This window comes from Pholis gunnellus (assembly GCF_910591455.1).
Source record: "Pholis gunnellus genome assembly, chromosome: 1".
Lineage (NCBI taxonomy): Eukaryota > Metazoa > Chordata > Actinopteri > Perciformes > Pholidae > Pholis > Pholis gunnellus.
In genome coordinates this window covers 1883937-1898166 of record NC_136528.1, presented here as the reverse complement: position 1 = coordinate 1898166, position 14230 = coordinate 1883937, and the positions used below count along the sequence as shown (strand labels likewise).

The 14230-nt window shown below is 42.8% G+C and overlaps 1 protein-coding gene across 1 annotated transcript in view; it reads right to left on the bottom strand.

Moving 5' to 3' along the window:
• LOC306700998 (neural-cadherin) overlaps nucleotides 1–14230 on the bottom strand; it is a gene marked incomplete at both ends in the record, with an annotated part of 277168 nt that overhangs the window by 166411 nt on the left and 96527 nt on the right. Inside the window, one exon of the mRNA XM_079166195.1 lies at nucleotides 5676–5818. Coding sequence (XP_079022321.1) covers nucleotides 5676–5818 — 143 coding nt within the window. The remainder of the gene's footprint in view (nucleotides 1–5675; nucleotides 5819–14230) is intronic.

Below are 14230 nucleotides of genomic sequence, written 5' to 3'. Positions count from 1 at the left end.
TGCCTGCTCACTATGTGACATGTACAGGGAGCACCGGGGGCCCTGCAGTCCGAGCCCCGCTTTACTCTGCCTCTGGTTGGCATAAACATCTAATAGAGCCTAAAAGCCTCAGATGAGAGCAACACATGCTGGGTAAGTGGTTGGAAATGGGACACGGAAAAGGTTTTAGGATATTCCAAGAACAAAGCACACAGCGAGCGTCTGTTCTGATCTATGAGATACGTGTCCCTGTGGTATGGGTTCTGCATCTCTCTGTGTGTGTCTGCATGTGTGTAGATGCATGCATATGTACAGTACACAGTCCGTTCTATGTGTAAGTCTTTGCATACATGCACGTTTTTGTTCATGTTTATGGTTTTGTCTGTCGTGTGTTTGTGTGTGTGTGTGTGTGTGTGTGTGTGCGTGTGCTTACATGTTAACAGTGTGAGGATGTGTAGTTTCCATGTCCACAAATGTTTCTGTGTGTGTGGGTGTTGCTTCTAACAGAGCCAGCACATATCATTGCTTGTCCGAGATGGAGAAGATGTTTCCCCGGGGGGGTCAGTGAGCAGCCGTCACTTCACATGAACGGCAGCCAGGAGGAGAGGAAGTAGAAGGGTGAGGCGAGGGATGGGTGAGAGACAACACGGAGGAGTTGGGGATAAAGCGGTGGTGAGGGGAGTACGAGGAGAGGGACGGAGGGAGTGCTTCCTCCACTCGATGTCATGGAGTCCAGGAGAGGAAGAGCGACGAGTGAAGAGAAAGGGACCAAAGAATGAGTGATGAGAAAAAAAAAGAAAGAGCTTTAAAAAGGAGAGGGAAGTGGACTAGTGGAGGAGAGAAAGAGACTATAACGATGACGAATGAGGGCAGAACCATGAGGGCTAGTTACGTAAAGCAGGATCAGACTCAGGTCACCACATCAGAACAAACACAATAGATGGATTGGAGGAAAGACTAAATAATAGAAATGAAACAAGACAACAGGAAGACATTCTACCCCATCACTGGTTATCTAGAGTCTTCACTGGAAACAAAGCCACCTGCTGCCTTCCTCTCAAGGAGACACTCTTCTTCTCCTCTTTCAAATTGCCATAAAACTTTGCTGAGAAAAATAGCAAATGATGGAAGCCTGTTTATTGGCGCCAGAATTTCCCCTTCGCCGTCAGTAAATACTTCCTCCCCGAGGAGGAGGGTGAGTGGGTGTCTCTGTATTTATGGGTTTTAATAGGAAGAGCGTGATCGTCATATTGACCAGCCTGCTCGAATCCTAATGGGCATCCTAAATCTCGGGGAAACGCACTGTATTCTGGGGTGAGTTACAGGCAAATTAACATGGAGAGGGAGGCCGGCAGGGCTGCTCCTGCCGGAAGGGAGGAAAACAATCGCTTGAATGATTGTCGGACATTTAGGATGAGTTGGCAATGAGAGGGGAGAAGAGGCGATAAACGATTTTCATCAGCGGCAGGGAGAGAATGAGGTGGGTTGGAGAGGGTGGGCGGAATCCAACGTGCTCGCCTCCCATTATAAGAGCCATAAAACAGTTTTAATGACCAAATGTCGGGCTCTTTCAAACAAGATATTGGATCATAATACAAGCGTTATGGTGTCGCGCCTTGGCTCACACACTCTGATGCGGACAAAGTGTGGAGTGGCTCTGTGTGCATCCGTATGAGGCTCGCTTCCCTCTGTGCGGCTGCAGGTGTCCATGTACTGTGATGGTGACGTAGAGGGAGGAGACGGGAGGGGCATTTTCTCATCTCTGTGTTGCATGTATAATAACTGCTTTACCTGCCAGGGACTATATTTGTTTTATTAGTACTTTATTAGTACACCTTTATTGAGCTGTAGAACTGAAACATTGAATTGATTAGTTAAAGGATAAGCCTGGTGAACTTCTATATTTTTCTTGTCATCAAAGATTCAAAAGTGTCAGTGGATCTCTCAATACTCTACAGATTTGCTGGCCTGGCAGTTGATCCCAATTCCACCTGTAACCAAATACTGAAGACATAAAGCTGTGGAAACAGCTCACAGAATAGCTTTTTAGTGAGTAGCGTGTTGTGCCGGGCAGGCTGTCCACATGTAATACTGACTGAACCCCAACATTTCTAAAGGCCAAGTATTTATATATTTGTGAATATATGTAGGGTACCTTTTTTTGTCCCCTTGGGGAAATTTGTGTTTTTGTTCTGCTGATATTTGAGGCGTGATGTCAGATTGATGGGACAGAGCTGTGGCAGCCAGCTGAGCTCCAGGGCCCAACCTCTCCAGCTACCGGTCCACACTCCGTACCGGGCACCTGCTGGACTTCAGCCATCTACCCAAGCCAAGCCTGAGCTACTGTCACCCTGAAAGAATGACTGTAAAGTGCTATCATGTAAACATTAGATTCATTTTTCAATGAATCACTAAATTTACAAACATTTATACAAATATTTGTATATATATATAATAGTGCTGGGCAACGATTACAATTTGTAATCGCATGATTCTTTTATGTTATGCACAAAGTTCAATAATGAATTCAAAAGTAGTGTATTGAGCACTTTTATTTTAAAAGTACTGCTATATGAACAAAAGTGCAATAACATTTGGTTTTATAGCACTTTAAACAAATCAGGTTCTTTTTAACAGCAGTATTCCCTTTACACAGCAGCAGTTATAATGACTCTGATAATAGACATTCAGCCTTTATCTCCATGTGTGTAAGAGATGCAATTTTAAATATACACCTTGAAAACTGCAAACCTATCTACGTCATGTTTTTATGTTTGGTAATTAAATTCTCAGTAGCGATAACTAAATGATGTGCTTATTATACATATTCCAAACAAAACACTTTAAAAACTCTAATATGTGTGGTATTTGTTATAAATGTACGTCGGTACATAGAGGGTGATAAGAAGTTGAACTTGGAGGGACTTAGGACCCAGGGGAATGCAGGTGAAGCAAGGGAACCTGTAGTCTGTACCGTGGCAGTAACCTGCAGCATGAGGAAGTTAAGCTAATAAAGAGTTGCAGTTAAGAGCAGTTTGTTCTCACGTATATGTTTATTTAAAAACACGACAATATGTATTTGAAAATTGTCACGTTTGTGTGAGACAGGAGAGACCGACGGTGACGGGAGTGAAGGGGGGGGGGGGGGGGGGGGGGGAGCGGCAGGAAGAGAAGGAAGTGACGCCACACAAACACACACACACACACACAGCTGTTCACCGCTTGCTGCCAGTTCTTGTGTTAAAAATGTCCGCTTAATAATAAAAAAAAGAAAAATGCGTTAACGCGCGATAATTTAATTGTCGACGTTAATTAATAAATGCATTAACGCGATAATAACGTGTTAACTTTCCCAGCACAAATATATATATATATATATATATATATAACTTATATATGAAATATGTACATAATTTGTTCCCAATGCCCAAGGTCATGTCTTGAACATTGTTTTGCCAAACCAGCTGTCGAAAAACAAAAATATATACAATTCAGACTGCGATGAGAAATAGCCTCTAAAATGTCTGGCAAAATGTATCAAATACGGTATTTCAGTATTTCAGACAAAAAGAAAGTCAGAACTAAATCCATAAATGTACAGCCCGTCTCTGCTGCTTCTTTCTTCATCACCACGGTTACAGCCACGACAACACGACGATGACTACGGGCTACTGTGGCTGAGTGGAGAGCGAGGCCGTCCTTCGATCAGATGATCGGCGGTTCGATCTCCGGCTCTGCTAGTCGCATGTCGATGTGTCCTTGAGCAACACACTTAACCCCAAAAATGTCTCCCGTAGCTGTGGCTACGGTGGAGACATGTGACAGAATCTCAATTGTAATAAAAACGTCTGCTAAATGACTGTGATGTAATGATTAGGTCATCAGTACAGTGGTTGATTATTGGTTTAGTTAATAAACTAATAATCAATTAGTTGAGTACAAATAATCAATAGATTATTAATCCCAGTGAAAGAAGACATCATCAATTACCCAACTGAGTATTGGTACACCAGTGGATTCCATTGATAAACACCAATTATAGTGAACTTGCAGATTACCAGATATATGGCTATCTGTGCCAAATGCCAAAAAAGGCATTGGCATCCAAATTGCAGATAAACAGCATGCACACGGAGTAATAAATACAACCTTGGCAGGCCAGTCAGTCCACCATCTAGACAGACGTAAAACTTTGCAGACATCGAACTTTAATACCAAGCTCGTCGGCCTGAGAGAGCGCACACTTGAAGTAAACATTTAACCTTTAATGAGCAACGGCGGGCAGATATCTGTCTAAATGCACACGAGAGCCAAAACAGTATAATTGGCAAAGCAAGCCTCCGCCCATCATCTGATGGAGGAAGGAATCCAGTTATTAGCTGCTCGACAATGTGACCACCGCGGTGTGCTGTGACTGCTGACAGGGAACGTCATTGCTGGTGATCAGAGGAGACGGCGCTTTGAAGTTTTGAGTAATTGAATTTGTAGAAGTCATCGTATTACCTTATAATAGGATATGCAGATTCAGAGGGGGTTGCAATTTACAAAGGGGTCGAACCACTACGAAATTGGCGCCCCCCACACACACACACACACACACACACACACACACACACAGCGTCCTATTCCCCATTGCCTCTCATTGCTGCTCCTGCCTCAGAGGGAGTTGAGATGTGTGACTATAAACCTCAGATGATATTTTGTTACAGAGACACTGTGGAAACGCTCCACTCACGCCGGCTGATTATTCTAACATCTCCATGACATGACCTGTCAGGATTTAAATATCCTTGACAAAGCTTCCTGCAGACAGAGGAAGGAAGGCTGGCGAGGCATCCCTACCCACAGAATGGTAGATAGGCTGAGGGACATAAAACTATACTGCACACACTATATAAAGCATCATTTCAAGAAGCTCCGAGGCACGCTTGACAAACTGCAGAGCTTTTACATTTATATGGTGTATGTAAATATAGCAGGGAGGGCTGACAGCAAAGCAGGGTGTAAACAACTGGAAAAAAGCAATCTTTGTGCAGATTTCAGGGTTCCAGGGCAACGCCAGTAAATAGCTCAATAATAACAGGCTCCTGAGCAGCCTAAAGTGCTACTCGACTCTGTTCTATTAATAGGCCAAGACGAGTTGAACAGGAAGACGCATATGATTCATGTGAAAAATAATAATAAAAGCAATTATCATTTAATCTGCAGAGAGCCTTTACAGGCTGCTGCTTATTGGCTGCAGTGCAATCGAACTCTTTGGAGCAATCGGCTCGTTGCAAACGGGCAACACGCTGGGAGCTGCCACGCCACCAACGGGCACCGGTAATAACAGAGAGAAGCCCCAAGGTCGAACCGGGCAACGTATCCTCATGATAACCTACGAAACGTTACTCCTACGAAAGGCAGCAGCACGCGTCAATTTATGTTTGTTAATAAATTCATCGTCTTTTCAAAATAAACTTGGGAAAAGATTGTGAAATACGTTGTTAGATTTAGGCAACAAAACTACCTACCATGCTGTCCCATGCTAATCCATTCCCCCCTCAGCCATGTGTGCATGGTTTGCACATCAAGATGTCAATGTATTGCCTTGGTGAAACCGGGATGAACTAATAACTATAACAACTAAGAATCATTAAAACGTGGTTGAATGAGAATGTGCAGATGAGGAGAAAAAGACAGAATACATGTCTTACCTTTTTGGCTGTCGATGATGAAGTTGCCCTCTTCGTTTCCTGTGGTGATCTTATACGTGATCCCGTCCCCGTCAGGGTCCTTCGCCAGCACCGTGGCAACAAGTGTGTTGGGTCCCGCGTCCTCCGAGACGAAGGTCCGATATCTGATAAAACACATACGGATACACAGTAAACGGCCTGCCTGCACTTAAGGAGGACAAGGGGAAAATAAGACACATTCAACATAGTTTTGTCAATATTTCTAATCAATTCCATCTTATTCACGCTCGACCAGCAGATCAATGCGTCAGCACATAAGATAGAAACGGGCTGCAATACCCACAAAAATAGTGATTGATTTGAATCATAAATGTGTAATGAGCAAAGGCATTTACAGACCAACCCAATGCACCAGGACTAACAATTCTAACCTCGTTAGTGTCATTTCAAATTCAACTATGGGGAACAAACATGAACAGGGCTGGCTTGATATCCCCTGTAACAACTCTAGGGGGGCAACCATTAAAGACCTTCTGGATGAATCCCACTGCATGTGCTACAATCAACAGACTAAACGATGAAAAATCACATCTTTGGCCATGTTAACCTGAGATCTGCTGAGCGATGGTTGGACCAGTGTTTGTGTTGCACCCTGTGATCAAAGAGACTTTGATGAAAGGCCACAGGGGGCCTTACTGAGACTTTCTTATGAGCTAAGTGGTTTTGATCCCAGGTGCACAACACTGACAACATTTCCAACATAGCCAACAGAACTACATGCACCAGAGCTGTACTCAGTGTTAACATGTCATGCGTTTAATGTGAGAGTTTCCTTTTAGACCAGCTAGTTGATTGCTTTCACTGTGAGCCCCAGGTGTTAATGAGTCCCTGAGCAGTGGAAAAACACAAACCAGCAGAGTTCTGAGGAGCAGCGTACGAAACGACACACTGGGCAAAATTCAAAATAACCTCGAAAAGAAAAACCTTTTTAGATACCGACATATGTGCATACAGAGAAGACAGTTTCACACTCGCATCCCAGACTTCTAACCGCCAACAACACCCATCTTCCATCACACCCTCGATCACGGAGTGCCTGCAATCCAACAACTTTCAAACTGAGAACGTGGAGCAGGGTAAGGGAAAGTGAGCTTCCTCTTTCCTGAAACCAGGACACAGTAGACGGGAATAGTTCTCAGCACGGCACGATCTTCAGGGCTGAGTTGGCCGCAAGTGTGCATCACCGTTGCCGGAGGACATTCTCAACGGCCGAACCCAAATCAAAATGTAAGAGTGTTTATGTCCGTTGCTGGATTTTAAAATCAGCAGACAAGAGACGGGGGTGAACGAGATCCTCCGTGAGCTGAGACAGCAATGCTTTTACACTTCTGCTTTAGATAATAAGATAAAGATAATGTCTTTTTATTGTCATATACATATACACATACACGAAAGTTGACCTCTGCATTGACCTCTGCATTGAATGGGATTTATAAATCCCATTCAAGCAAACTTCCCCTGACAGGCATTTCTTATCAGCCCACGCGGAGCAAACTGAGCTCAGCTTCTTGCTCTAAAATATTCTCCTTCAGTTTTGTCTTTGTATCTCAAGAGCAACACTTTGAACTTCAGCTTTGAACTCTCTTTTGGCCTTGCTTGTGCCTGCATCTTGCTCCTGATGTGCTTGAAAGCAAAACTTTTCTTGAAAGGCCGGCCTTTCCACCTTGTTGACACGCGCGTTCACACTTTACATTCCTGGGACACGTTTCAGCGGCCCAGACACTATTGTGAAATACAACACGCCGGACTCTTCGGGTTATTAGTCAAACGATAAGAAGTAACAATAGGCAATAGGACAAAGACATTTGAACTAGCAGGGTTAAGCTTAATGACCACCAATACCATTCATTCTCCATTTTGTATATTTTGGAAATGAAGCAATATGTTAGTCTGAGTCAGCGAGCATGAATCAGTTTCTCTTGGTTTAAAAACCCTTCGAGTCAGTGTCACTATCTCAAAAACACGGGGGAACTTGAAGGTCACTCAGAGAGCGCAGACCTCCAAGGCCAATCCATTCCAACACGTCATAGCTTCTTCTGGCCCAGGCTGCACTCAGTTTCATAAAAATAGATCCATTCTTTCTTTTTCCCATAATCCTGCTGACAAAGCAGACAAACAAACCAAAACAAACCAAAACATAACTGCAATAGAGATATTAAAATATCTTGAAATGTTTTTTAATAAAATACGAGCAACTAAAAGGGTACTTGGAGAGCGCAGACCTCCACCAAGGTCCTTTCCATAAGTCAAAAATAATGTGTGTGTGATGCGGAATTAGGACCGAAAGTTATTTCCACAACATGCAAAATCTAAACTATAACTTAACCAATCAGATTCCACTGTATAAATTATTGGATGGGGACACTTCTAATGTCGCTGAGACTCAAAATACCAACGAGGTGAACTGAATCATTTTAATAATGCTCACAACACTGAAAAAATGACATTTAAAATACTTTTCATCAAGTTACCCTTCATTGACTAACAGTAGGAGGGTAAACATAATGTGGGTGATCTGATCCCTTCAGTAATTGTAAGCCTTTTTCATTGGCCCATGCTTTAGCCTGACCCCTCCACCAACCTCCATTAACAGTCTGCGTGCACGTCCCTTTATGCTGAATGCGCTTCAAGCTAGGACTAAAAGACGTACTCTGCTGGTGTTCATCAATGACTCATTACTTGCTTGTGTGTGTGCGCACATCCAAAAGGCAGGTCGAGTGACTGACAGCCTGACATAAACGCACATCCTCTGTCACACGCCGTCCGGGGCGACGCGCCGCATTCATTTTTCACTGGAAACAAGAGTCTCTCATTAGGAGCCGAGCCGTCTTTCTGCCTCAACAACTGTTGGACTAGTTCTGCCTGGGAAGATCAGCGAAGTGCCACCGCTTTGCTCGGTTTGTAGAACTGTTGTTGCAGCATTTGAGTAATTTCGGCTCACAGTCTGCAAGCCGAGCACTTCCCCACAGATCAATGCGCAAGTCAGGCAAGGGGAGATGCTGCACAGTGTTTCTTTATTATGTAGTTTCTCTGAGGGTGCATAGGTCGCATTGATCAAACGGCTTAAACTTGTAGTCTAAGGAAGCTATTTGAAAGACCATTAGATAATTGCTGGTATTTATCTCACCTGAAAGCCAGAAAGAACAAGGCCTCCTTGTGCATTTCTGCCTGCAATTTGATGGCTAAATTACAAATGCTGTCTGTGCAGTTGACTTTATGCACGACTCTCTTACACGGGCTGCAAAGCCTCTTTTGTCCCGACTCCATGAATTAACTCAACTTACTCATTACAGATGCAGACAGATTAATCATTATAGATCCAAATGGAGTTGGCTTACAATTAGGCTTATAAGAAGCAGCAGCCTGAAATGGCAACAATATCTGAAGTCGGCCTGTGTTGGTCTGCTTAGTGGCGTGCTAACAACTCCCACCATCTATGGCAGTCATGAAACAATTAGTTGATTAATCAACAGCAAGTTACACAATCAAATTATATTAAGCAAAAGTGTCAAACTTGAACTGTTTTCAGTTTCAAAAAATGGTGCTGCATTTCAACTATTGTAAACTGGATATCTTTGGGTTTTAATATTACTATATAAGAAACAACATTTCTTTGTAAATGTAAGACTTGAAATCATGAAAGCACTTGAAAATGACACAGTAGCACAAAACGTAAAGCATGCTTTGGTGTTTCATTTCTACATCTTTATGAACCGTTTCTTTCTATAAAACAAACCAAAACACCGTCGACGAGGAAGAGCCCGGGTCGATGATAATGAGAATAAATATAAAACACAATTTAAATCATACCTTGTAAACTAAAAAGGACACTATTACAAATTAACAAACACTATTACCAAGCTCGTTTAGAAGAAAGATCTCAAATGAACTACAAACATTAAAAATGACGCGTGCGTGCGTTCGTCTTTCCAAAAAGGCAAAGCAGCCAAAGCAAATTAACACATTTCAAAACACGGAGCACCTTCTCACTCTTTACTTACATCCAGTTCATTTGCTTAAAAACAGCAGAACAAATGTATTTAAGTGGAAAAACTGGCAGCTGTAATATCGTATTAATTGATACTTCAGTATATTGACTTAAATCAGCTCATGGTCCACAGAAATACATCGTTCACCTTATAGATACGACTCAAAAGATAAAGAAGAAGATGGTAGCTTGTCTTGAAAAGACTGAATGCAAGGAACAAGCTGAAATCGTGTTGCTGGACTTTTGTAGAAGAACAGACAGAAAACCTTTCTTAAGACACAAACATACATTTTGGATAACGACATGGTAAAGAAGACCAATGCCTCTGTGTCAGTGGAAAAGCAGACCTATACTTACATTGCTGACCGTTAAGTTGAAAATATTAAGCCTAGCGTGATGTCAATAACTTCATAAGTACACACCAGGTAGATCATTTGAAGGCGCATCCTACTTGACACTAACATCAACCTAACTTAAACAAATAGCTCTCTCTAATGCTCTCAAGCTGCTGCTTGTAGGCTTCTACTGCGTGAAGGACTGCCTGTGTGAGTGCCTCTCTATTAAGAGGGAGTGGAGAGAGATCGGGACGGATCACCGGGAGGAAAGCAAAAGCAGCCCAGCAGTCGAGCAGCACGGAGACGCCTTTTGCAATCACATTTGGGCTCCACCACAACTCTAATGTGGCCGAATCAATGCTGCAACCAATTGAAATCCGCCTCAGACATACACTGCCACACACTAATTACTTTTTTAACCTTTTTGTTTTACTTTTTGTTTAAGTTTGTTTTCATTCTGTTGATCCGGGGGGGGGGGGGGGCTGATGTCAGTTGTGACATTAATTACTGAATTTAATTATTGAGTTCATTTTGTTTATCTAGATAAGGCATAGATGGAGAATGGAGGGAAGAGAGGTGGTAATGGAGTGTGTGTGTGTGTGTGTGTGTGTGTGTGCGTGTGTGTGTGTGTGTGTGTGCATGTGCGTGTGGTGAATAGTTAAGGACCAGGACAGTCAGTTGGTCCAACTGCTGCTCACTGATTGTTTTATATATTTGCTGGAATGCCTCCCGTCTGATTCCCCGTTAATCAGTTACTTACAAAGCGATCTTTCCATGTGCTTGTTTAAATTATGCGGGTGTGTAATAACTGTCGCAGACGTGGCTGCAATACAAGCACCGAGGCAGCAGTGTTCACTATAGCACGATAATAAGTCCCGGCTCTGACATTTTAAATTATGCCACGTTATTAAGGTGGTGGGTGGGAAGCGCGCATATGAGAGCAGAGTGTTTCATGTGAACCAATTTGATGAGAGTTGTTTCTGTCGATATTCCTGTCTGCTGGGTCCTGGTCTGTTTACCCTGGTAGAGTTTAAAAGCTCCATCTGTTGAATCTTTAGTATGTTTCATAAAGGATCGGTTTGGGTAGCGATGTTTACACAGAACCTGGGGAAACCTGGACGTTCATATGAAGATGCACCAGCACAGGTGAGAGAAAGTGATCAGAAACCCCGTTTCAGTGTCTAAATGCCAAAGGTAGCATAACCAGGCTGCTCAATACCAGGGTAAGGCCTTCTCCAGGTTTCTGAAGCTAGTGATGGTTACGCATGCAAAAAGACTCCAAAAAGATGATCCAACCGGAGATGCTGTTGTCCATGTAAGCAGACATGAAAATGAAATGAAACGTTAAACTACAAACCTATAGTTTTCTGCTATATTCATGTTCAGAGTGTAAAATACAGCTTCTTTCTGAGGACTGCTCTTGACAAAGTTTAGCGCTGAATGGCCGTGAAGCTGCATGGTTAGGGGTCACCAAAACGAGGGCGTTAAAGAGACAAAAGTCTGGTATCACGATAATGTAATGCTACTGCTAGCATGCTCTACCCTGCAATACAACAATATTGTTGCTCCTTTTTTTGGTTATGTCTTCTACATGTCTCATGTGAATAATTAACTGGGGATGTAGCTTTAGTTCTTAGCGCTGTCTGGTCATAATTATTTTGTTTGTAGCCATCACATATGTGTTGATTCGTTGGGTTGAGTCATGTGGAGCCGTTAGAGAGCTCAAGCTAACTAGCGAGCTAGCAGCAGCTGATGAGATCTGTCAGTGACAACTTCAATGTTTAGCTCAAAACTGATTGTTGATGACTTGAAATAATGAGAAGCCTGCTGTTTGTCTACCGCTGTCTGAAATCAAGGACCCGTTGTCTTTAAAAAGTTGTACTTTATTAAAATGGTGAATCTGCAAAAATTGTCACTGCAAATTTTAGACGTATTGAAAGACTGACAAGCTTGGCAACAGCAACTTTAAGCGAGGCACTTCTTTACATTTCCTCCAGTGGAAGTGGTGCTAAGACGGCCCTTTATCATCAGGTTGGGCGTCGCAATCCAGCTCCGAAAGTTCCAATTCCAAAGAAATCATTGAGAAATGTAAATTTAGATTTTCAGCTGTTAAAACAACTACACATCGGCGCTCTTTCTTTCTGGACTGGACCCTGGACGCACGTCTCACGGTGGAGGAAGGCTCCCTGGGTGGTTTCCGTGGCAACAGGCAGGTGATGGTAGGCACGGTAATGAGGTCCTGATAGCTCGCAAAGTGACAGCGAATAGATGAAAGGCGGCTATTCTGTCACTCCCCAGGAAGGGAGAGCCATGCGGTGAAGAGGCAGATCTGAGAGTGAGAGTGTCCAGCTGATGCAGTTCTCTTTTCATTCTTTCTGCACTGACAAACACCACGGCCAGCACTCAAAAGAACAGAGCAATGACACCCCCCCAAAATAATACTGCTCAGATTTATATCGGATTTCTACTACAGACGATGACCACGAGTGTCAGTAGCACACAGTTTGTCCTCCTGACGAAATATTCAGCTGAGATTTGAGTCGGCTTTTACAATTGACAAGGTGCTTAATATGGAATCACAAATAACACCGCTGGTTAAAGCGAGGTAACGATTAAAGTGGATCCAGCCTGTATTTACAAGAGGAGGCGAAGTTGACATTTTCTGTCGACAATAAGCCACAACAACGAGATTTAATTCACTTCACTTCCCTTTTTGTACAGCCCAAAATCACAAATTACAAATTAGCCTGAGAGGGCGTCACCGTCTGTACACATACGACATCCTCCGTCCCAGAACAGGAAACGATCTCTGATGAGGTCTATGCCTGATCACACGTGTAGCTGGTAGTTTCCGTTTTCTAAGTGTTGTGACTTTCCAATTAAATTTATTAAACTTTATTCTAGTAATATCACAACTTTTATGTCAAAATGTTCCGACTTCATTCTTGACATCTCCAACAACACACATATGTGAAAAATGTTTTGAATACGCAGAAATCTTGAGTTCTTAAAGTCCAGGGGTTTATAAATGAATTAAAATGCATTATTGAGGTGTATAAATTAAATAACGCACATTAAAATAACGCACATTAAAATAAAGACACAACAGAGGAGGGAAGAGTGCATCTGTCTGTGTGTTCACTCAGCAGAGATCAGGATTTCTTTAGGAATTAAATTATTGGTTAAAGTTGATTTAGCACCACTTTAACTCTTGTGTTTACCAGAGATGTGCTTATAGGTTTCTTGGAAATAAGTCATTTTGCATGAAAAGTCCTCGAAACATGACTACTCTACAGAGGAAATCAAGGACCAAAACGATCGATAAGTCAACTAATCGACTAAGAGGGGGCAGACATTTCTACGATACAAGAGCATACAAATTTCCCAGAATGCAGGAAATTAAGTGTTTGACTCTTAAAAATGTCCTGGAGGAAGACGTCACGATTGCCCATCTCATATACGTCCCACCAATGGAACCTGAAACCTAAAGCACTTGCACACACACATGGAAACTCATTATCGCAAGCTTCCAACTCCACCAATCGATACAAATAGGACAGATTTTCTGCCTCGATAATGATATCTTTAATGACCTCGTTCTCTCGCCGTCTTCTCATCTCTATCCATCACATGCATTGACTCAACACACACGCGTGCACAGTCTCTCCCGGGCACGCACGCACGCATGCATGCATGTGTGTGTGTGTGTGTGTGTGCGTGTGTGTTAGTGATACAGCACTGATTGTCCAGTACTGTTTTTGTGGCAGCTGCAGTAGAGGGTCAAGGCTCCAGAATAAAGCACCGACTGATAATTCTGCTGTCGCTCGTCAGTAAATCAATACAACACACACACACACACACACACACACACACACACACACACACACATACACACACACACACACTCCCACCATACACACATGCATTTCAGATTTGTATAACTACATCACTCTGTCCATACCTACACTTTGCAGAGACCTTCCCAATAACAGAACACACACACACACACACACACACACACACACACACACCATTACACACACACCATTACACACACACACACACACACACACACACACACACACACAGACTCCCACCATACACACATGCATTTCAGTTGCATGACTTCATTTTTATAACTACATCACTGTCCATACTTACACTTTGCAGAGACCTTCCCAATAACAGAACAC